General features: G+C 40.8%; 1 protein-coding gene across 3 annotated transcripts in view; it reads left to right on the forward strand.

Moving 5' to 3' along the window:
- Positions 1-25363, forward strand: part of DIDO1 (death inducer-obliterator 1) — a 54664-nt gene that overhangs the window by 10603 nt on the left and 18698 nt on the right. For all 3 annotated transcript variants that reach the window (XM_069034187.1, XM_069034186.1, XM_069034188.1), the window contains 6 exons: positions 7966-8155; positions 9741-9845; positions 10167-11082; positions 11386-11704; positions 13623-13835; positions 14362-14587. In XM_069034187.1, the coding sequence (XP_068890288.1) occupies positions 8071-8155; positions 9741-9845; positions 10167-11082; positions 11386-11704; positions 13623-13835; positions 14362-14587 (1864 nt within the window). In that variant the 5' untranslated portion in view covers positions 7966-8070. The remainder of the gene's footprint in view (positions 1-7965; positions 8156-9740; positions 9846-10166; positions 11083-11385; positions 11705-13622; positions 13836-14361; positions 14588-25363) is intronic.

Below are 25363 nucleotides of genomic sequence, written 5' to 3' on the forward strand. Positions count from 1 at the left end.
TCAGTCAGCCTCAAAGAAGCCCTTTTTGCTACTTACCCAGAATAAAATGCTACTGTAATGCCTGGTGCTGTTCTCATTCTGCTGCATGACCTACCCAGTGGTCCATCCCTTCTTCCCTTGACTGCTCGGGTCCTGTGTGCTGCAATATGAAGTAAGAGGGTTTTAACCTGAAAGACACCAAAATAAACTTCAGTGTGTGTGTGTTTTGCTTTGCATAAACCAGGGAGCTGCTCTGTGTTTTTGCTTGGTGCAGTTCTGTTGTACTATGGAGTTGCTCATTGTCTTTGCTCTCTAACTGCTGCCAGGCCCAGTCTGTGTGTGCTGCTAATGTGATAATCTGCTGCTGTGCACACACATTAAATTCATCACTTCCAGGAGGTCCCACAGTCCCTGCAAATGTTCAGGATTGCTGTCCTGTGCAAGCACAGGTTTCCATCCTGTGAGGCATTGGCCCTCCTATGAGGCTTATGTAAGGTAAGTGAGCAGCCTGACAGGAATCATGGAAAGCCTGATGGTGTTTTAGTTTCAGACACATCAGAGAGGGTTTGTAATGTGTTGACTAAAGGCATTTTAATTTGGAAAGGTTAATGTTTTTATTATTGCAAGTACAGAGACCTTGTGAGTGTATCTTGTTATTAAGGGAAGCTGTTTCTTCTTGGAATTAATCCATTTCCTTGTCTTTTAAAAAGTAAGCTGTCAAGTTGGTTTGCTCTTAAGTTTATTGTTCAGTTAAACTCTTCACTATTTTCTACTTTTGAACAGTATTGATCTTGTGAAATTTATGAATGTATTAAGCCTCATTTTTCATGATGGAAAAATCGAGGAGATTGAAAACTCATTTCTGCGTATTTGAAAATTTTTAGAGAGTAGTTAATGTTTGTTTACATTTTAAATCTCATTAGTTCATTGGCGTCAACACTGTGTGTTGGTGGTATGTGATGTCATGTGAATGTGCACTTAATGGGCTCTCCTGTACCAAGACAGGATGAGTGTTTTGCACCATACCATGAACATTTGAAATAACTTCTCAGCACCAAACATAAAAACAGGCAGAAAGTCTGCAGACCACAAAGCTACACTGAAATGTCCTGAGTGTCCTGGGTGCAGAGAGGTGGTAGCGATGGACTCTACTGAACAGTTCTGGCACCACATCATTACACCTCAGGGTCCTACAGTACCTTCAAAGATTTCTTCAAAAAAACATCGGGGAGGTTGAGGAAGGGGATCTCAACAGATGTGTAGAAGCCTCTGGATTAATTTTTTCCTCGCCTGCTCCCTCTGGTCATCTCACTTCATTGGTGTGCTCAGGTGTCCTCAGGGAGCTTTGCCCTCCTGTGGTGTGGGTACCATAAACACCCTTTCTTTCCACCACCTTCAAAGGGTGCAGATTCTTCATTCTCTGGTTCAACCATTCTATATTGGGACAGCCTGATCTCCTAAACCAGTGAGTTCTTTTCCATTACTTTTGGCAGGGACTTGATGGGGTACTCCCCAGCATTGAAAAATGAGGCTTTACAAGGACAAGAATCTCTCTGTAATGGGAGATAGGGAGGCGAGGGCAGAAGCAGCAGGTCTGAGTGAACTGAGGTGTGGTGTGAGACTGGACTGTAGGTGTCTGTGGTGCCATCCCTGACAAATTAATACCCTGTTGCGCTCTGTGCATCAGAGATTGAAATACTATCCTGATACTAAAAGCTACCTTAAAACCAGATCTTGGTGATAATTTGTCTTAATTTGGCTGTACAGAACTGTTCCTACTGGCCTAGAATAATTACTGCTTCCTGCAGTGTTTAAGAGTGCAGGTTTCTTAAATTGGGCTGGATTGTTCTTGGGGAGCATGGCTGTGCTACTCCTCAGTCTACATCTTGCAAATTTACAAGCTTTTTAAGTTTTTTAAGTGGGAATAATACATTGACTCTAGAATAGAAAGGAATGAACTGCCACTTTTAAGTTGTTAGTATTGTGGGTAGAGGAGGTGGTGACTTTGTTTCTAATCTTGAAATTAATTTACTTTGGTTAGTGATAGCCAGCAAAGCACTTAGAGATAAATGCTTTGTAGTATTGTTTCTCTTCGGTTTTGTTCTTTTAGGTCTGACTATAATAAGCACTGAAATACTGTGATTTTATGCAAATTCAATTTTTAATGTGCTATTTCAAGTGTAAACTTCTGGCATAAAATTTTTGTATTTACCAGGAATGTCTGGACTTTTGACCTTGAGCTGCAGCTTGGCTATAGCAGTCAAGTAGAGAGATAATAAATTATTTGGAGTGAGGGGGAGGAGTTAGGAGCACAACAATTTTCTTGTCTCACAATATCCAGACTTAACCTTTAGGACTGTAACCTCTTGTTCTTCAACTCTCATTGCCTCTCTTTGTCACAAGGTCCATTTCACAACTGTTTGGAAGATGTCTGCCTTCTTTCTTAGGGTACTCAAATTAGTGAGCAGTGGATATGTTTTACATGAAAATAAAAGGCCTTGTGCTGGCTGTAGTGGGGGATCTGATTTTCTGTTGCTTTCCATGCTAGTAGAGTATCTGTTCTTGTATCTTTCATGGCTGAGCAGATGGAGGGAACATCTCCAGAGCCAGGGCAGAAGCTGTTCCTGCTGTTCTTGGGGGTCACTGGATTGCACTTTGGTCTCTGGTCTCACTGGAACTGCTTGTTCCTATACAAAGTAGGTGATGCCCTACTGGCATCCTTTGGGCTGCTTTTGCAGTGCTTGTTGATGCAAGGGATTAATTTTCTGCTGCTTAGCAGGTTTCCCAGCTGTCATCTTTGCCAAAAAGGGATGAAAAATAACTTTCAATGGGATCAGTCTTCTGAGTAGGAATGCATCAACTAAGACATACCAGCATTTCTTTTATGTGTATCAGAAATTATATCCTTATATGAGTTCTCAGACTATTTTGTTTTTCCTCGTGTGGTATTACTATATTTGCTGAGTAGGAATTTCTAACACTTAAATAAGGCTATTGTAGGCCAAGCCCAGTAACTCTTTACAGGGAATAAAATGAGAAAATAACATAAATTGTGACTGAAATAACTGTTACATCATTCTGACAAGGATGCTTTCTTAAACCCTGTTTGTAACTTCCTGCAGTTTCTTTGATATTTAAGAAACCTGACTGGGATATCTTTGTTTCAGCCAAGTACTTTGCATATCAAGCTAATTCTCAAGAAACCCATAATAAAATATAACTAAAACCCAGGTACAAGTCATTCTCACTTAAGCTAGTATCTTATATAGTGGAACAGACTATATTTGCATTAGGACATGGACATGAAATTGGTCACTGATGAATGTACCTGCTTTGAAAACCTAGGTGGTGTGAAATCATGCTTTGGATTTCTTTGCACTTGAGAAGAGTCTGCCTTCTCACCCACCCTCATGTTCAGAACTTTATGCTGGCCATTGTGGTTGTTGAGATTTCTGTCCTGTCCTTGGGCATGGCCATTGTATTTCATAACATATCTGAAACATAACTGGAGTTTCAGTATAAAGACTTAAAATCTAGAAGATGTAAATATTGTCTATCACAAGTCTTAAAGAGGAGTGAATCTTCCTTCCATGGGTGTTTGTGTAGGGGTGGGTATGTGTGTGATCTTTCAAAGTCACTGACATTTCTGTAGAGTGCTCCATGTGAGTAGCAGATAAGAGAATGAATAGATGTAATCAGATAGTAATCATTTGGACTAAAGTATTCGTGCAAGGGGCTGGTATAATCCCTAATGAGATACCAGCATTGGTGCAGATCACAGCAAATTGGCTGAGTGTTGACAGCCAAGATCAAGGAATAAGATGAGGCCTATTTTGCTATCTAGATGTGAGAATGAGGGAATAAAGATCTCTGGTCTTTCACACATATTCCTCAAACACTAAATAAAATCCCCAGTAAACTGAATGTGAAGAATTTATCCTGAATACTGACAGACTTTTTTTGTACACAAGTCCTCAGATAAACAAGAAATGAAGTTACTTTTAGTACATGTTAAAAGCTTCCTTTCAAAATCATTTTATAGAGTGAAGTCTTCCCAGTTAACTGAAGCAGGGAATTCTTAATGTAGTTAAAACAGTCAGCTCCAGAAGAGACAAAACCTTGATGCTGTCAGAGGACCTATTGAGTTTTTAATTTCCTCTTCAGAGAAACGAGAAAAACTGAAAGTGGAAATCCTGATCTGAATGAATATTTGTCATGATTTATTGAATTGGCCTTTATCTAGAAATACAAACACAAAAAGATGGGCAAATGTTGGTGTTCTTGAAAAACTGCTCTGTCACCTCAGATGAAGATGTTATGTTGGGCATCCTAAAAAGGGCTTAATGAAGTTAGCAACAGCAGATCCAGGTGTCTTCACAGCCCATCCTGCCATGAATATCTCAGCTCTGTGTTACTGGCAGAGGTAATTGTCCTTTTTCACCTGAGATTTCTAAGTGCTGAGTCACAATGGCAGGCAGTAGATAAGAGTGTGCTTCGGTGAGGTTTTGTCTGAATGTGAGAGGGAGATGACAAGCGAGTTTTTTGTTTGTTTAATGAAGGTGTGTTGGAGATGAGATTTTTAATGTGTTGTAAGGTGTTGCAGTAGCAGATTTGAAATTTGGGACTCTCTTTTCCATCTCTGATTAAACTGGCTGCTGAGTCTGCTCTGGAATTTCTTCAGTCTGTGTTTTCTGAGAACCGCAAGGGTTTGCAGTAGTTGGAGAATCCACAGGGCTACTGAATGGGAGTGCTGGGCTCTCTGCTCCTGCAGTGTGGCAGCCCTGTGATTTCAGGTTTGTTACTGCTTGAGAATAGTTGACCATAATTGAAATTAAAAGCTTGTGACAGTTCTGTGATTTTTCTAGGGTATGATACCTCTGTGCTTCAATTGCTTCTGGAATTTAAGTCCAGAATGAAATCAAGTGCCTAACTTGTTTTGGAAAAATTGAAACGTTTTGCCTGAAAATGAATGAGGGAGGAAAAAACTAAATAAATATTTCCTTGACTGGACCTTCTTTCTTGAGATACTGTGCATCATCTTTATGCTCCACTTTCAGTTAAGTGACTGTTCTGTTTCACTGGAATGCTCATGCGACTGCAGCAATCCCTGATCTGTATTTCTAAATTCATTTATAGTTGGTCTAAAAACCTTAGACATTTTCCCACTGAAGACTGCTTCTCACAGAAGCTTTGAACCTCAGCAGGAACCAGAGGGCCTTTTGAATATATGTCTGTTAATGTTAATTTGCCTTTTTATCCCATCATTTATAGAGACTTTTGCCTCGGTTTTTTCAGAGGAACAAATTATCCTTTCTAATATTCTGCAGAAAACTAGATACAGTTACCTAACATATAGATAGAAAGAGAGGATCATGCTGATGGGAATTGTATACTGGGGAAATACAATAATTTTCAGTTTCTAGCTGGAGCTTCCAATTTCAGAAATATGATTAATATATTGTGTTAGGAGAAATAAAGTTATCATGGATGCTCATTTAAAACAAGATTGCCAGTTGCTGCTTCAGTTGATACTTCTGTCAATATGTCAGCTGCAGTTGAACAGTGAACTTGAGAGCAAACAGAACAAAATGAACAAAAAGTCCCACTGAATCTGGAAGAGGTATTTGAAGATTCCAAAGTTGCCATATGTTGTAAATATTTTTGCAGGCAGTTTGTAGAACAGTTGCTTAAAAGTGCAAAGTGTAATTGTGACTTAAGGCTTCATCCTTTTGTGTTTTGGTAATACTTGATTTTGAAGCTTCCTTTAGGCACTTAAGTTTAGCCTGTATTAAGGTGCAATTCTGCAAGGGCAGATTTGTGTAAAGTGAGTTTGAAACTTCCTCTGTTTTTCATGAAAAATATTTTGAACCACATGGGAAAGGAAAGAGATGAGATACTAAATAGTAATAAGAAACAACCAGGCATTTCACAGCAAACATACGAGGTCTGTAGCTTTAGTGTTTTAAGTGCACTGTATATTTATATCTCTCAAATTTGGAATTATTTTAAAATTGGAGTTCCGTAAAAATTTTTTCTTGTAGGTAATGGAGATAATATGGGTAATAGCAATTAGATAATATCTACTAGAGCAAAAGGAAGGATGATTCTATGGAATCTTTTGTTTTCAGGTATTACTGATGTTAATGCTGTTTGCTGTTAAATCAGAGCTGGAGCCTGTGCTCTGTGCAGCCAAGCCTCTGGGTGGGCAGTGACTGACACTGGAAAATGCACTTTGTGTTTAACCAGCTGTGTCTCCTAAGAGATGGTGTTGATTCTGGGTTTGAAATGTTGTAGTGATACTTAGTGACACAGACATAATCTGAAGAGCACCTTGCCCACAGGGCCTTGAATGCCCGGGTGCAGCACTGTGAACACAGCCCTTCAGACAGTTCTGTCTTAAGTGTCAATTGCCCAAACAGGAGGCACTTTCTGTGTGTGCTACAGGCTTAGTTTGTTTCATCGTTTAAACAGTTAAGAAGTGATTAGCTGATTTTCCTCTTCCTTTAGGCATATCACTTAAAAATTGCATGATGTGTGATCAGTTGGAGATTCTGAACAGGGAGATTGAAAGGTTCTTACACACCTACACGGTGGAAGGAGGCACTTTAAACTCAGTGATGGACTCCCTGGATATAATCCCTGATTCAGACAATGGAGCAAAATACCTATTAGAGCAGGTATTCAATGCCATGAGATACAGCACCAGGGTCTTTATAATTAGTGTGTTCTATTCTTTTTTTGTTGTTTATTTTTCCTCCTGTTTTTGGAGTGGTAGTGGTTGGCTGAGGCAAAGAATGTACATAATCCCCTATAGAAAAGGCACAGGGGGAAGAAGACATACTGGTGTGAATCTAGCTGTACGCTCTTATTGTTTTTACTAATTCTGCTTTGGCACAGTCATGCAAATCTTGAGATTTACAGTTCATGAAATAAAACGATCCACTGATGAAAATCACATTTAGGAAGGGGTTTGTCTTTTCCCCTTTCCTTGTTTTTTGGGGAAGTAACATTGGAGAACGCCTAAATATGATCACTGCTTAGGGAGTAAAAAGTGGTTTCGGAAGAGCGCAGATGCTTTAGGAGTTGGGGCTTCAGGATTTGGAAAAAAAACCAAAAAAAAGGTATTGTTTAAAAATCAAAGTCAGAATATGTATTGGCATGTCTATGAAGGATTATCTAACCTATTTTAAAATGTGTATGTCTCCTCACCTGAAGTATTAATAACCAATCTTTATTCCTTTCAGAGAATTGTTATTGTTTTAGTTATGCCCTACACCTGCTCTGGTAGTTGCTCTGCATTTTTAACTGCATAGTGCTGACACACACTTCTGTGTTCAATTTCCTTCTTTTGTCTTCACTAATTTATTGCATAGTCCAGTTCATTCTGTCCAGCTGGTCCTCCTTTTCCTCCCAAATTCTTTTCCAGTGCTCTTGTAGTCTGGTAGACTACTTTGGGTTAATGCAGGCATTTTCTACTGATGTTCAAACTCAGGTGCTGGAAGCTGCAGTGTCTCCTATGATGCAATTTTGTATAAATCAGTAAATCTGCCCTACTCTAACTTGGGCCATGCTAATGGAGTTTAAAAGCATTTCTGTATTTTCGTTGACAACCTGCACTTGGTACTAATTCCACTCTCAGAATGCTTTTAAATACTGCACACAGAATAGATTCTTCATTACAGTTTTGTTGCTGTTCTGGAAATCTTAATTGGATCTAAATGAATTAATGAGAGGGCAATCATACTTTGTATTTCTTTTGAAAGTCTCAGCTCTTGGTAGGTGGGGAGGTGGTATTGCATAATTTTGACTTTTTTTTCCAGTTCCATTGTTTTTCTGAAAGTGCATAACTGTCAAGAAAACAAAATAATGGAATTTGCTTTAGAATGTAATCTAATAGAAGCAAAACAATTCCAAATCTAGGAAAAAACAGCAAGATGAGTTAATAAATATATCAATGCCTTATTTTGTCCCTTTCTTTTTTTCCAGGAGCCAGCAGGAAAAAGAGGAGTGATAGTCTTTGGACCTGCTGAGATTTCAGAGATTCAGTGTGGCACTTCTGAGTCAGGAAATTCAGCATGTGCTGGCTGGAGGATGCTGAATGACTCTGATCCTGTGCTGCCCTCCTCTGTCTCAGCTCTTCAGGGAGAAACTATTCAAACCTCTGATGCTGTGTCAGGTACAGAGGATGTTGGAGAGCCTTCTTAGTTATTCACATTTTAGCTGAAGTTTAAATCTCAGAATTTGGGTAACCTCTTCTTGTAGCTTTTAACATTTCTTCATGTTCCAGGGTAAACAAAAGATGTAAACTTTAACTGTTTTGACTTGATCCCTTAATTATATTGTGACCTTTCCGGTACAAATATAATTTTACTGCTGTTAAAAAAAAAAAAAGTTAAAAATTCATAGTTAGTGATTTTTTAATGGGGGAACTTAAAGGAATTTCATATTAGATTGAGACAGTTTGGGCTCTTTACCTGTGTACTGCGGGCTTAAAATTCACTTTTTATTCTGTGATGTTAAAACTAATCAGTTACTATTTAAGTTAATGTTCTGAGGTCTGCTGCTTTTCCAGTGACATTTATAGTATTCACAGTTACAACTGAGGTGTTAATTTTTTAAACATGTCTGCATAGATTTTTATGTTTCCATAGCATTGCCCCTTAACATTTCTGTTCAAGCAGTGTTAAATATAACACTGAAAGCAGAGGACTTGCAGAGGAGGGATTGTGTTAAGACAGAGCAGTAATAGAAGTGATGCAGTATATGAAATAAGGGGGCATTTATTCCCAGGGAACATTGGAAAACTGGGAAAAGCTGGCTGCAGGATGTCTCTGAAAACTTGTAGCTGTGTTATGTACAGCTGTTAGAAACCTCTGATTCTTCAATGCTGTTACTTAGGAATTCTGCTCATGTTCCCTTTTGGCTTACCATTGCAATTCCTCAGCCAGGGATACACATATCCAAAAACATTCTTGGGGAGAGTTGGGGTGTGTTCTTTGTTTTCAAGTAAGTGTTTCTATGTAGCCCATTCTTTGAGATGCAGTTACTACTGCAGTTCCAGTTCCCTGGGAGCAGTGTCACTGCAGCGGCTGCAGCGCAGTGTCTGTGCCCTTAGGAGCAGTTCCAGGGCATGCAGCTCTTTGGAGGTATATTGACTTGTTCAAACAAGGTTATTCCTGAATTCCTCAGAATACAGATCCTCCATTTATTTCTCTCATTTGCTTCTGCCTTCTCAAGTAAGAGAGTCTTCTAGTAAGCTGGGAAAGACTTTTGAGAAAATGGAGATGTGGTTGGTCAGCACAGATTTTCTTTTTTTCTGTGACTGAGTCTGTAACAGTTGGAGGTTCTTTGCTGAATCAATTTGGGGTTTTTTGGGTCATTATGGTAGATCACATAGGCTGGTCCTTGACATGGTTATTTACAAAAACGTTTTCAGCCTTTCTTACATTTCATTCCACAGAAAAGTGAGTGGAACTGCTGTAGAGTTTTTCCCCAGACAAACCCCAGGGAGTATGAAAGAGCTTTTTGTTTGGTTGGTTTTTTTGAGAAATACCAGACAATATCAGAAATCCTGAGGCTATTCAATAAAATATGTCAGTACAGTATCCAAACCCACACATTTAACTTTGTACTTTGAAAGAATATTAGTGGCTTGAAATACAGGTGCTTGTTACAATTAATACGGAGATCGGAATATTTACTAATTACTTAGGCTATGAATATTTTTGAATGAGAGTTTTGAACCTTATGTTTCTCTTCAGCATTTCAGAGTGGAGATAGTGTTGCCTGTACTATGGAACAAGCTGGAAACACAGTGCCATTAGAGTCTGAACCTAATACTGACAACATGGAAAACAGTTCTCCTGGTAAGAGTTCTTCCTTTTTGATTGAAAATGTGCTTGTTTGTCCATCGTGTACGTATGTGTGTTACATATATGTAAATTATTTTAAATAACTCGAGAGTTTTTAACAGGAACAGCTGGGTTATGTTATGTTGGTTAGTGATTGATGTATTTAATTGTTACTGCTGTTGTATTGCATTCACAAGAAAATACCTGTTTTGAGGCTCATCATATGAAGTAGAGCTACATAGACGTCACAAAGAAAATAACAACATGTTGAAAAAAGGTTTTAAGGAAACACATCTTTCATCACCACCACTTTATTAACTATTCCCTTGTTTTTAGCATCAGTGTTGGATGATAAAGGTGAGCAAAGCAATGAGGAAGAACAAAAGTCTGTCAAGCCGACAAGTAAAGAATTCAGGAAAACCTGGGGGTTTCGGAGGACCACAATTGCCAAGAGAGAGGGTGCAGGAGATGCTGATGTGGACTCTGGTGAGCAGCAGCCACAGCAGCAGCAACAAGGCATAAACCTCAGGAGGAGTGGACGGCAGCCAAAGCGCACGGAGAGAGTGGAAGAGTTCCTGACCACGGTGAGGCGCAGGGGGAGGAGGAGTGTTCCCACTACTCTGGAGGATTCCAGTGAAGCAGCCTCTGGTCCAGCCACGGATGCTGAAACTGCTTCCGAAGACAGTGTTGAGAGCACTCCAGATACAAAACCTGTCACTCGGAGGATTTGCACCAGGAGTTGTAAGGAGCAGAAAAGCCCTAAAAGCAGACCCACAAAGGAGGAAGAGGAAGAAGAAGAGGAGGAGGAGGAGGAGGAAGAGGAAGATGCTACTTCTGATAGTGACAGTGATGGGTTAACACTAAAGGAACTGCAGAATCGGCTAAGAAAGAAACGCGTTGAGCAGAAACCTCCTCAGCTGGTGTTGAAGGATGTGCAGAACCACCTGAGGAAAAGGAATTCAGAACAAGATCCTGCTAAAACAGGTGATGTCACACCTGAAAAACACGATGAGTCTGAGCTGCTTGTCAAACAGGAGCCTGAGACTGCAGACAGCACTGAGGTTGCGAGTCAGGTGGTTGTGTCTGAGGAGGATGCTGAAGATCTTGAGGCTCAGAAGGAGGAAAAGCCTGCCCTTGGTGCAAAGGGGGCCTCAGATGAGGAGCCTGAAGAACAGCCCAAAAGCAAACCTGAGTCCGAGATCTATGACCCAAATGCCCTGTACTGTATTTGTCGTCAGCCTCATAACAACAGGTAAGCAAAGGGGTCAGCTGCAGACCCAGTGTAAGGAATTGGAATTTTTCTGTGATGAATAATTAAGCCAGATGCTACTGCTTACTTTTTGAATGAGCTCTTGGGTTTGTTAAATTTTGGCGGGGAGTTTATAACAAATACTTAAAAGAGGATAAACAAATACAGAAATAACCAGTGAGGCAGAACCATGCATTAGTGCTTTATTGGGGTGCTTAAGTTGTGTTGCTCGAAATATCCATTGAACGTTAATTGTCTTTTCATTTCACAGTGTTTTACTGTTCCTTGGTGGGTTTTTTTTTTCAGGTTTATGATTTGTTGTGATAGATGTGAGGAATGGTTTCATGGTGACTGCGTGGGTATTTCTGAGGCTCGAGGGCGATTGTTGGAGAGGAATGGTGAGGACTATATCTGTCCAAACTGCACCATTCTCCAGGGACAGGATGAGCCTGTTTCAGAACTAGACCAGCAGGAAGCTAAAGTGGAGCAAGGAAATGTGGATGGCACAGAATTCACAAGCATAGGAACAATTGAACAAAAATCAGTTGAGGACCAAGGAATCAAGGGTAGGATTGAAAAAGCTGCAAATCCAAGTGGGAAGAAAAAACTAAAGATATTTCAACCTGTAAGTATTTTAATTATTTCTTATTTTTCATGTTTCACTGAGTACATGGAGACAATGACTTGATTTTAAAGCTGCACATAAGCTGAACAGCCCACTAAATAATGCTGGTTAGCAGAAGTTTATACATAGGTCTACTAGCACAGGAATTAAAACTGTCAAGTGAGGGATTTAAAAGTTTTATATAGGTGTAAGGAAATAGTTTCTGTTATTCCACCCTTTCTAAATACTGTTTTGGAAGTCAAACAATGAGGTCTTCTTTTAATAAAAATACTAGAATCCTGTGCTGGTTTATACTGTCTTTGAAATAATCTCAAACATTTTGGACATTTTTAATGGTAGTGAAACTTTTAAATTAACCTTGACAAGTCTCTGTTGGAGTTAATTCCAGCTATACTTCCAGTTAGTCTTTGAAATTCTGATTTCTGGCCTGATGCTGCTTTAGGTTATTAGCAAATAGAGAATTTCTTTATACTGCCTTTTTAAATCTAAAAATGTGTATTTTGAACTATTTCAAAATCTAAAAAGTTTAAGTTTTGTAATATAAAGTTCCATGCCCAATTGGAAAGGCATAGAAGCTTCTTCAGCTCAATGTACATGAATTTAAAAAATCAAGTGCTGCAGTGGTTGTCTTTGTTCTGCCTCAGGTACTGTAGTAGTGCCAGTATCTTGGACATTTCCCTTTAGGTTTCAGAGCTGTCCGTGGCAGCACAGTGAGATTAATGTATAGATAGAACAGTTTGAGCTGAATATATAAATATTTACTATTTTAAGAGAAAAGTGTAGAAAACAGTATTCTCAAAAATGTATTCAAATTCATTTGTACTTCTTTGTACACAGAAAGGTTTTTGAGAGTCCAGTGCTGTTGGTGTTGGCTCTGCTACGAATATCACCAAGTGTTCTTTATCTTTACTTCTCAGTTAAGTGTGTACATGATAGGGAAATGCCCAAATCCAGGTTTTATCAGGCTGCTGCAGATAAAGCTGTCTACTGACTTTTGATTGCAGAGAAATGAGTTGCACTATGCAAATAATATTTATTTAACTGGAAACAGTCCTGAAAAATGTACTGCTAGTAATTAAAAATGGGGAGAGATTGTCTAGAACTACAGTAGTTGTGAGTGTGAGTTGGTTCTATCGTTTTTAGGAGTAATTTAGAAGAGAGACTAAAAGCATAATACCCAAAGGTGATACACTGGAGCCTAAAGAGGCTTTCAAGTTTTTCTAGACTTTGACTTAATGCACTCTGTTTTCAAGGAATGTGCTATTTTCTGAATCTTAACATAGGAAGAGGAAGTGCTTCATCTGTAACACCTTGATATATATGGAGAATGATTTTGAGTTACAGGAATTCAGATTGCACAGGCAAACCTGTAAATGTGTAAGGAGTAGGCAGCTATGTGAAAGTTGTCTCTAAGAATGGTATTTGGAGACTTTCAAAATTAAAATTGGTAAAACTTCTAGTGCAAGAATAATCTGTACCCCTGAATATCTGAGTGCTTCCTCTTGCACGTGTGCATGGCTGAGGACAGCAGCGGATGGGGATACATTAAGACCTTGCTGTTGAGAACCCAGCTGTGCAATTATTGACATTTCTCACATGATGTAGAGGATCAGTAAAAAGTAGTTGTGTCCCTGTGGCTTTTGAAAATTTAGGAAACCAGCTTCCTTTATCTCAGTGCTAGCAGACCAACCACTTGAAAATGCAGGACATCTGAAAATAATCTGTTAGAGGAGTGAAATTCTTACCTTTGTATGGATTTTTTTGTGTTGTCATGAACAGCAGTTGTTCTTAGGCTGGCGATTGTGCAGGTCAGAGCTGCAGTCTGCACATGGGCTGTATAAGCATTTCTCTCTGTTATAGAGGTGTGTTCCTGCTGTTGCCACTTTGAAGTCTGACCTCACTCCATTTCTCTCTGTAGGTAATTGAAGCTCCTGGTGCTTCCAAGTGCATTGGCCCTGGCTGTTTCAATGTGGCCCAGCCCGACTCCGTGTACTGCAGCAACGACTGCATCCTGAAACACGCTGCAGCCACCATGAAGATCTTGAGTTCTGGCAAAGATGCAAAACCAAAACCTAAAGAGAAGATCAAGCCAAAATCTGAAAAGCCTGGCATGCCAAAACCTCAGCAGCAGGTAAGCTTGTGTTCATGATCCAGAAGCAGTTGCCCTGGAGCACTGTGGCTTATTTCTTCTCTCCTTTTATTATTGTGCTTTCCTTTTTGACTTTAATAAAACTGTCAAGTCCTGCACTGAAGAACAGCTTTCTCTTATTTTTTTGTTGTTATTCTTTTGCCTTTGTCTATGATAAGGACAATAAAATGTTCCCCTATCATTTTTAAAAAATCTTAATAGTTGCCTCTAAATGGAGATAGTTCCTTGCAAGGTGCAAGGTACCCTTCTAGATGGCAATGACTTTAAAAAAAGTACTATTTTCAGTAATTACATCTCTTTTTAGTTTACATTAATTGAAATTAATTTTGCCTTTTTAAGCTTCAAATTACTGGCTTTTGGAGTAATCAGATAATTTCAAGTGGTGCCCTATAAAAGTAAGGAGTTTGCTATAAAAGAAACTGGTGTACATATGTGTAACATTCTGCTTGTTTGTAAAATGCAATATATTTGACAATTATTAGTAATAGAGCTACTTTTAATTATACAGCCGGGCAACAAACCAGTTTCAAACCAGAAGAGACAGTTCCCTGAGAAAAGAGAGGTGAATGTGAAGAAGACTGTTGTGAGCACGGCCAAGACTGAGGCAAACACCCAAGCTCCTGCTCGAGAGCCAGTGGCAGAACCCATCACGCCGTCCTGGGCCAGCGATCATAATTACAATGCTGTAAAGCCTGAAAAGACTGCTGCCATTTCACCTGCACTGTTGTTCAAATGTATGTATGGCTTAGGGATATTCCTGAATAATCATATTTTCTTTGAATACCCATCCATTCTTGGCTCCGCTAAACTAGGGAGTTTAGGATTTGGGGGTTTTTTCTTACCATGGCACCAAGGTACTTCTTTCCACCTTCAAAGATTCACACCCAGATACACACAAACGAGAGACACTTTTAGGAGTTTCATGTGTATCATATGACAGTTGTATGATTAAGAGCCTGTTGATCTACCCAGCTGATTCCTGGATGAAAACTACATGGTTAAGCTTGAAATCTTTCCCATAAAGAGTGTTTCTAATCTAGAAGGTAAGTATTGACACATTTGTGTTAAGTTTTACCAAAAGGTTGCGCAGTGTGCTCCGTGAATCAGCAATTGCCTGTACTATAATTTCAGTTGTATTTTTGTAATTTAGATTTGGCACCTGTCTCTCAGGTCTTGCATTTTCAGTGCCTGGTGCCAAGAGTGAAATCTTCAACGTGGTATCCAACAATACTTGACACCTCTGCAAACAGCTTTTAACTGTCAAGTATATTCCTGCTGCTTTTCTTCCTTACATGAAATAACTTGAGGACCATCCTTTACTTTTATGTTGGGGGGGAGGCAGAACTCTATTATCTTTTTTTCCCCTTTCTCTGTTCATATTCTACACATTATCCACACACAAGACCACATCTCAACTGGACATGGGGCAGAGATACTGCCTTGCGTATTTTTGCAGGTTTTGAGTAGCATCCTTGTAACTCATGTAAAGGTAAGTAAATACTGCTTTGAAGCCTGAACAAGTCTGTCTGCTTATGATGTTTTTTGGTTGACTCCATCTAAGTAGTTTTATAATGCAGTTATGGAACTTGAGATGAAAACTGACATTTCAGTTACAAACCACGTCACCTCTGGTGCCTCATGTTTACTCCTTTGAAGACTAATTCAGAAATTCAGTTCTCACAGCTTTTGTAACCACACTTCAGCCAAATTGTATTTTATTTTAAGAAGTAAACCTAGTTATTGAACACTTATATGTAAAGTAACGGATAAGTTTATAAATAGTATTTGAGATTTTCTAGTTACAGTTTTGAAACACTGAGGGAACACCAGCTACCCTAAATTGCTGTTGATGAACATAGCACATATCAGGTATATTTTAATGGTCTTTACCCACATCAAATGGTTAAATGGTTGGAATTTTTCTCTATGTATTTTTTCTACATATTAGGCCCTTTGCCTTTTTTATAGTAAACTCCCTTAAGGTATATATTTTAATTAACTTCCATTTTTAGATAATCTTTTAAAGAAACTTTTTTGTCAGAAGCAGTAGTGTTTTCTACATAACTAAAATTAGTGGAAAAAACATAAATGAAACTGCAAGGCCTTATTTTACATGAGGTTTTTCTGACTGTGACAATCACAGGTGTCCATAGAATCATTTCACTTAAAATGTCCATATTTCCTATAAGGTTTGTTTTTTTCCTAGGAAACAGAAATAACAGGTTTTGAGGCAGAAAGTTGGAGGGTTTTTTTAAGGGAGGTTGCCGTTAAGGTTTACCGCACTGGACGTTTTACAAATTTAACCACTTCCAGTAGAAAACTGGATTCCTGTAGCTAAATAGTTAAATTGATTCCAAAAGATAATGTAAATACCAGACTTTAGTAACAAATAGAGACCAACCTAGTTCGTGTGATGAAGAACTCTCATATCAAATGCAAGGAAGAGCTTCAGATTGCTTATTTTAAGGTAAGTTGCACTGATATGTGGGAACTCTGCCATTACTAAATGCCCAGATAAATTGTTTGTGTATTTGTGAAAAAAAATGTGTCCTGCTTTTCAGTGGATAGGTCTGAGCTGTAATCTTCCTGAGAAGCTGCCAATGCACCATCTGCAAAAGTATTCTTCCAGATTTTATTTCTTTAAGAAATCTTTATATGGTGTTCAAAACCTAAAAGTTGCAGCATTAGAAAAATTCATGAGAATTGTCTCACTTGAGAAGTCTCTAAGTCTGAGCTAGTCTGTCAAGGAAAACAACTTTATTGGACCAAACATAGTCTGGCTGAGATGCAAATCTTAAAACCAAGCAATTCCCCGTTTAGAAACGTGCATTTCTGAACACTGATTTTGAAGGACTTGCAGTCCACGGGAGGCAGAGGACTTCCAAATGCAGTATTCCAGAATGCTGCCATGTTCACCAAATCCTTGTTTGCAACTTCGGTGCACAGGGCCTTTTAGGAATTAAGGAAACTTAACATGATTAACAGAATTGCTCTCTAATACTCTTTCCATCTGCCAGTTTATCATTTCAGACATAGATTTATTTTATATATGTGCTCTGTACTTGTGAGTTACAAGATTGTTATTCCATGAGATAGTTTTGTTAAGTAGTAGCAAGAAAATCAAGTCACTTTAAAAGACATACTGGGTGGTAGGAGCATGTAGTGTGTTTGCATCTAACCCTACCACCAGGCCCCTTTTCCCAACCTTTTCTGCATTTGTTTAAAAAGGGATATTTGGTGCTAGTACTGTGCAGTTGTAAAGAACAGTGATTTTTTTTTTTTTTCCCATCAGTTACCACATTAGTCTGTGTTTCTTCACTTCCAAACTTTCCTATGTCCTTTGGGGATATGAGTTAGGGCTGTACTTGGAAGTGACTTTGTACACCAGAATCTGGTGCCCGATTAATGACACTGTGTTCCATCTTTATGTACCCAGTGTAAATAATGCTTTTAATTAATTTAAAAACTAGAGTGGGAAATAGCTTGATTTGATAAATGAATGTTAAGTACAAGTAATCTAAAGTTTCAGGCAGCGTTTGAAGTACACATATAAAAGGAAATCAGGTCTGAGTCACATTCCCTTTCAGAAGGGTTGCTTTTACTTTTGTTAGGAAAATTAGTATTAATTTAATATGCAGTGCTCAGCTTCTATATTGCATTTCAGGAGTCATTCTGGCTTCCAAATCTATACAAGTATGTGGATTGTTGAGATTTGTGAACATTGTTCAGAGATCCATGTTATAACAGCAACACTTGTAAGAGACTTTTTTCTATATTTTTGCTTTTAATTGTCAAGTAGAAGTCAGCAGCAAATGCAGTTTTATCTGCAGTTTTAAAATAGCAAATGAATCCCAAAGGAGGGGAACAGGGTAAGCATTTGCAGTATCCCAGTTTTTAAAGTACCCAGTCCTAAGTATACTAAGTATTCATTAGTGCTTCAAAGCTTTGAAATTCACCTGATTTATTAGACTTAAATACCTGAAGCGACAATTTACTCAGGTAATTCAGGTATTAAAACTGTTTAAATATCTTGCCTGCTTTTATTGAGAAGAGCAGCTAAGAGTGCAGGAGAGTGAGGAGGGTTTATTAGATAAAAGCTCAAAAGGAAGCATTAAATTATTGTTCTTGTGGTAGAACTTCAGAGTAAAAAGCACTTGTCACACCAAACCACTAAATTTGTGTTTACATAACTGCAGACAGATGTAGTGTGAGTTTATAGCAAATTATGGTCATACCTTATTTGCTACCAGTGTCTCACAGAAGTTCTTAATGGGTGGGGTTTGGAAGGGGAAGTGTTTCCATCAGAGAAAACCACAATGTTTGTGGTCCTGCTCCTGCTTCCCAGCAGGGAATTACGAAGACACAAAGCTGCCACCTCCTGGAAGTGGGAGTCCTGGCTCTAGTGATACCAACTTCTTTTTGTTATCCCCTTCCAGTGTATTTCATCTTTTCTGCAGCTGAGCTCAAGAGCGATTCACAAAGGGAACAGGCTGTGCTTGTGTAGTTAAAGATCTTGGACTGTTTGTTCCTGTACACCTCTAAAAAAATGAGACTGTGAGAGTGGAACACAGGGATACTGGGATGCCCCACCAGCAGAAACTGCTGTGTGTATCAAAATGGCAGGATTATAGCATGCATAATTTATGTGTGCGTGTCCTTGTGTCTTTATTTTTTTTTTCCTTTATGTAATAACAGCATGAGAACAGGAAAGAAAGAAACCACTCTACAGAGAGCAGGGGGAGAATAGAGTGTACTAAAGACAGGAGTTACAGCTCAGGAGGTAAAAGTGGTGTAGGGAGCTGTAAGTACTGATATGGAGAGTAGAAAATAAGGTCTTGTCTGCACACAGGCTGGTGCCAATTTAATGCTGCTCTTCAGGCAGGATCGTACCAGCTGAAGTTGTGACTGTTGAGTGCAGTGGATGTGGATATACTGTTGTTGGTTTAGCTTAACTTAAAATACATTTTACTTAAACTTTGCTTCTTAAGCCATAGGTATGTTTGCCTGCAAGGACTGGTTGTAGGTAAACTGGATTCCTTTGGGTGTGTTTCCCTACAGGGAAAACCAGGCTGTGCCAGGTTCCATACTGTTAAAACTGGACTACTGGCATCTGAATTGACTCCTAGAACGCCAAAGTGTCTTGCTTAATGCTGCATTCTGCAATGTAGGCCCATCCTGAGAGGCAATAAGTATCGAGTAGTACTAGGGAAATGAAAAGAATTACTGATTTTGTTACTGGCCACTTTCTGGGACACCTGGCTGCCCTGTATGTAGGTCTGCCCTAAACATTTGAAGTAGAGGAGTTTTCAGAAAGGCTGCTGACAGACCACATAATAATCAGCATACCTGAGATGAGTTTGCAAGAAGTTCTGAGAAATTCACCTTGGAGACCTGGCTTTGGAAGGGTTGTACAGGAGTATAACCTGGCAGCTCCAGTGCTGAACTCCTGTCGTGAGACTGGCAGGAGCTGTGCTGGCCTGGGGCTGGCACAAGGCTTGAGCCCTGCCTGTGGAGTGAGGCAGACCATAGTGGTGCTGAAGCCAACGTCCCCTGGGACCCAGCCAGTTAAAAGGAGCAGTGGGATCCTTGGGGAGCCATTTTCATCTCCTGCCTGTGAACTACTGGAGCTCCCCTTCTCTGCCCTACAAGGTATGTTACACGTGCCCTGTGGCTGGCAGCCACGTGAAGATTTTTGCCATCTCTTAAGTTAGGAAGGCTGGTCCCTGCTCCTGGCATGTGCCTCTCAAGCACCCAGCATACCTGAGGCACTCGGAGACAGCAAGCCAGCACTCCTGCTGTCAGGGGTGCTTGGATTCAGTGTGAGAACCATTGCTGAGGGGAAGGGTTGGGGGGCAGAAACCTGGTACCACTTCCAGAGGCACTGTGCATATGAGGGTGGTTTATCTCATCATCAACACTGAAAGTGATGAAAGTTTGATTAAAAACACTCACCACCCTCTTGCTGTTTTGCTTTCTTTTACTAATTTTACTTAAGTTCTTTGAACTTGCTTACTTGACTGCATAGCCAGTGAAAAAGTTCTTTGCTAGTCCCCAAATAAAAGGGATTTTTGAGGTGATCACTTGCACTTTGAGTCAAGTTTGCTGCTGATTCGCTGTGTCTGATCTGTGCTGAACTTGGAACCTGAAGATGGCCTGTCCCTGCAAGGAGTGATGATGCCAATCCATGAACAGTTTGGAAAATAAGAAGCCCTTTTTTTGCTGCAGATAGTGCCTCTCTCCCTCAGGAGGGGGGCAGGAGTGAAGATGCAGTTGTCTAACATAGATCAGATGGATCACTACAGTATCATTTAGATTAAAATAAAGCTTGTATGTCAAAGCTACAGATGTGTGTCAGCATAGAGCTACAGGTTGGCTTGAACACAAACCACCGCAGAAAAGGCAGGCCTTTGCCTCTCAGTGTCCTAAATTAGGGACAGGTTTATTTTGTGTGCCTGAATGTAGAGGCTTGGCACACAGGCAGCTTAACTGCAGTGCAGATTAGAACTGATGGAGGTTTGCTAAGAGCAGCAGCGGGGCAGGCAGCACATGCCAGACACTAGTGTTCAATAAAATTTGAAGTGGAAGGAGATGGGGGCAGGTAACAGTGAAAATTAACACTCAAACCGATTTAAGAGCAGCTCAAGATGGGTGAAATTAGAGCTGGCACTAAGTTATCTTTGAAGGAAGTGACAAAAAGGAGGTGTGAGGAGGGAGCAGTCGAACAGCCGCGGAGCTGCAGCGGTTCCAGAGCTCACCTGCACAGCTGCCGGCAGCGGTGCTCGGTGCCACCAGAGGGGGCTTCGGGGCACCCAGCGGCGGTGGGCAGTGCCCAAGGCACAGATGTCAGGCGGCCCAGCACGGGACTGGGCACAGCTGGCTCGGAACTGGTAAGTAGCTTCCCGTTGCGGAGTGCTTTAAGACTGACAGCTAAAGCACCTGCTCACCCGTGTCTTTTACTCAGGTTTTTCAGTTCCAAAGGGTTTCACCTCACAAGAACACGTGGATTAAAGTTCGGTATTGGCCACTGCGTCGGGGCAGGGGGGTGCGTTCAGTTCTGCTCTGTTCCGGTTATTCATGTCACAAGTCACACAGGAGGGGGTCGTGGCACAGCTGCGTTGGACAAGTCCTCTTGGTTCATGGGCTGAGTGGCCAAGGGGAGCTGCTGAACCACACCAGTTCTGAGGTTGGGAAATCCTGCCTGTCCTCTGCTTCAACAATTTTCCGGAGGGGAAATGCAGTTCTTAAATTCTCAGCTACTGGCAAAGAGGGGTGAGGTGTTTCCCTTGTAGGCCAGAAGCCTGTGCTGCCCTGTGTGCCAGAGCAGGCTGCCCTCGCCTTCCCCCCGCTTGGAGCAGAGAAGCTGCAGTGTGCTGGGACGACAGCGCAGGGACAGCCACCGCAGCCACCTGCGGCTGAGCCCGAGGAGCTGCGGCACCGAGCGGAACTTCGAGGCCAAGGTCACAGCCCAAGTTGTGTGTGACACCCAAAATGCTGGCAGGGCAGCTCCTGCACAGGTGACTGGCTCTGCTGGGCTGGGCTGTGTTCCTGTCAGCTGGGTCAGCTGCTCTAAGGGCCAGTGCTGGTGCCTCTGTAGAGGTCAGCTCTTGTCACGGTAGGGAATTGCTCAGCTCTGCCCAGCCTTTACACTGGCTGTGTAAATAGTTTATAACAGGTATTTTTAGGTTTGTAACAACTGCAGTGCTGTGCTACTGTGAATTTTCTTCTCTCTAAAGACATAAAAATCTAAAGAGTCATAAAAGTGATCCAGTTTTGACCAGGTGGATCACAAGCAGCTGTTCTCTGTTTAGGTTGCATTCATATTGTAGAATTTTACAGATTTATTGTTACAGAAAAATGTTAATTACCAGCTTTCTTACTGTTGGTGCCACAGAAATCCATAGGCCGTGCATAAGACTGAAAGTTAGCTGGGATTTTGGTTTTTTCCCTAAAACTTTATTGTAGTGACAGAGAAGTCTGGAAAGGAGCAGTAAAACCCAGACAGGCTTGAGCTGCCTCTGTATTGGGCAGTGTCCCCTCAAGTGCTGGTTCCTGATGTCCTGCTCCCTTGGGCCTATGCTCCCACTGCAGAAAGTTCTGTGCAAGCTGGACACGACGCAGCCATCGTCTCCTCATACACTGCCCGGAGGAATTTCATCCTGGGGAAAAAAAGTAGATTGATGTAGGTGGAAGAGAACCTGGGGGAACATTAAGATACTAGACACCAGAGACAATAGTGCTGGTGTATAAACAGCCATATGCCAAAAATCTTAATTCTGTAGAGAAACTTACAGTAGTCTACATGGCTGCAAGATGTATTTCACAGAAGTCTTTTAATGTCCTGTAAGAGGAACTGTGATGCTTTTTTTTTTAATTTAGAAAACCACCAAAAAAAAAGGCTTTATTGGAGTCATTGCAAAATGGGCTCTTCAGGTATAACTGCCTGTGGTTTATCTCCACAGCATTTAAAAGTTTTAACATCATCTAGAGCCAGAAATTGAAGTTCTTTCAAAGAACTGTGATTTGACTTATTTAAAAGTTATACAGAGAAAAGTAATAGTACATTTATTATGGTATTTAAAAATTGGAAAAAGTAGAGAATAGTTTCAGCAAAACAGCTCATCACAAATGAGAATTTAAATAGAAATCAAGATTAGTTTTTGAAGTGGCTTTCAAAAGCTGTTACTCCAAAGAAGGATTGGGGGGAGGGAAAGGGGAAAGAACCAGAATAGACTTGAATGCTATACAGAAATATTCTTGAAAGATCAGAGAAGAAACAAAGTTTCCATTGGGTAATGTACATGCTGGTGGTGCAAAACCCAACCTCTGTGTGTTGGTGAGGGACTGTGATCCGAGTACAGCCTGCAAATCCTTCATGCAAAGTTAACAACCCTACGCTGTGGAAATCCTGTTTAAATTGGGCCTCCACAATGGCCTGGCAGTGTTGAGACACCGCGTTGAGATGTTTACAAGTACCTGGAACTGTCGGGCTCATCTGTCCCAGCAGATGCTGTGGCAGTTCTGTCCTGCTCTGCATGCAGAAGTCTCGTTCATGGCTGTGTGTTGTCATGTCAAGTGTAGCTGCACAGGGAATTTCCTCAGGGGAGTGGTTCTGTGTCTGTCAACATCTGGTGGGAGAGATTCTAGTTCTGTGTGTAGTGAGCACACCATAGTAATGCTGTTTGTTAAGCCTGGGAGGAATGCACGGTTTTCTGCCAGAGGAGTTGTTGGGTTTCACCCTGGGAATGCGTTGGCTCTTTAGTTGCAGCTGCACGTCAGTCTCTTTAGCCTATGCCTCCCTCCAGTCAGTAAGGATCCTGTTCCTGTCCTAACAAATGGTCCATGGGACAAAATGGGGCAAATAGGAATTACTGTTTGTTGGTTTAAATAGTGTTCCTGACATCAAGCCAAGGAGGTTTACCTGGGTGTTAAAAGTGCTGAGTAGAAGAACCACCAAATGCCTTATTCTGAACTGCTGGTGGTGAAACTCCATGTTAATCTCTTAAGTGGGGTAGGCTGATGTTCAGTGCTCGTCTCATCCTTTTATTTTAAATTTGGTTTAGGGTGTTTATTATAGGTCCACTGGAGCTACTGCTGAAGAGGACCAAACCCACCACGGTGCAAAACACAGTGGCCAGTGTGTGCAGTAGCATTGGCTGTGCCTTCTCCTCATGCTGCCCATAGACTGCATGGCCAAGCACTTGGAAATCATGGGCTGAGGGAATACCTGGTCCATGATCTGTCTCATCCATTTGCTGTGCAACTCTGGCATCTGTTCAGAAGTAAAACTCTGTATGTGTTGGCATACTTCTCGCAGAAAAGAGTACATGTTGCTGTTAGCACTTCCAAACATACACCTGCCATGTTCCCATACCTGTTAGGAGGTGCTGTCACCTTTGGGGTGTGCTCATGTTGTGGATAGATCAATAGGAGAGTGAGCTGCCACCCCAAGAGATGGCCCTGCTCCTTTCCCACCCTCCACTGGGTGCTCCTGGGCATTGGATCCAAGACCCCTGTAATGCTAAGTGAGTTGCTTCAGCTGAATTATGGGGTAGCACATTGACACTAAAACCCAAAACTTGATAGGACAGAAATTCTGGTTTCTCATGGTCAAAACAGGATAAGAGGGGTTTTTTTTTAGATTAGCTTCATGTACAGCTGTCACAGGTTATTTGTTTGTACACAATCTAAGCATTCTGGATTCTTTATCAAAACCTACACATGACTGATTGGACAGTGTCAGTTTGAACAGGACCTTGGTAGCTCTGGAGAACTGAAGGAGTCACTTCTGGCTGCATTAGTACATAGAGAATCTGTGCCATCCATGTCTGATCAACAAGTCCTGCTCAGGAGACGTAATTGGTATAAAGTGGCATTGTAGTTTGAAACTGTCAGGTGTGCGTGATACTTGGGAACTATTGGCGTGTTTTCCACTGGCTAAAGAAGCACAGAATTACACACCTTTAGAATAGTCATGATGTCAGCTGGCAGGTTAAAGGATGCCTCTGTGTGTCCTTGGACCTTACAGACTGCTGACCTTCAACCCCAGGAACGTCGATCTAGCTTTGTATTCTAGTAGCATTTATTTATTTATTTGTTTGTTTGTTTATTTATTTATTTATTTTATAACTCAATATTCTTGCTGGGATACAGCTGTTTGTAACAGGTGGGGATAGTTCTTATATATGCATAACATCTGAGGGACACAAAACACCTTGGTTCTGCTATTTTTAGTTTTATCAATGTAGTGTTTGTTAACTACTTTGAACTAATCGTTAAATAGATAGTGGATAGAGGATTAAGAATAAATTTATAGTCGTACTTCTGCTGTAAACCACAAAGAACTAAATGTCTTGGTGCTGAGGACTGAATTTTGCTGTCATCGCTTTGCAAGCCAAGCTGTGCTGTCCTGCCTTGCCGTGGCAGGTCACAGAGTGTGCTGCTGTCCTCCTGCCTGAAAAGGTACCATTCTGTGCAGAAAGATCAAATAAACCAGGAAAAAGAGAATGGGAGTAATTCCTGTAGTATTCTCAGTGTGCACATTTTGAATATTCACCATCTCTCTGCTCAGGACTGAGCTCAAAATAGGTTGGCTGGTTACATCTCAGGCTCTGGGGACCCAACTTGACCAAATCAACCATATCAGCAATAGTGCCTTATCTATAAGGAATAATAGTTCCTTCCTGCCTCCTGAGGTTGCCAGAGTCCTCCTGACAACTGGAATAGAATTAGCAGGGTAGGGTAGAGGTGGGACATAGGGAGAGACACTGTTGGTCACAAAGGAGGTGTCCCTCAGTCAGACAGGAATCAAGGCTAGTCTAGGGAAAACTCTGGGTAGTACCTGTAATTCATTTATAGCAAAATCATCACAGCCCGTGAAATGATTTAATGTCCTTTGACAGCAGGTTCTGTTTTACACTTCAAATAGTTAAATCTGACTCAGAAAAAATCCTCAGTTGTAAAATACTTCCAGGAGAAAATTCGGGACAAAGGTACAGTGTGTCTGGATCTTC

The sequence above is a fragment of the Aphelocoma coerulescens genome, chromosome 20 (assembly GCF_041296385.1).
Source record: "Aphelocoma coerulescens isolate FSJ_1873_10779 chromosome 20, UR_Acoe_1.0, whole genome shotgun sequence".
Taxonomy (NCBI): Eukaryota; Metazoa; Chordata; class Aves; order Passeriformes; family Corvidae; genus Aphelocoma; species Aphelocoma coerulescens.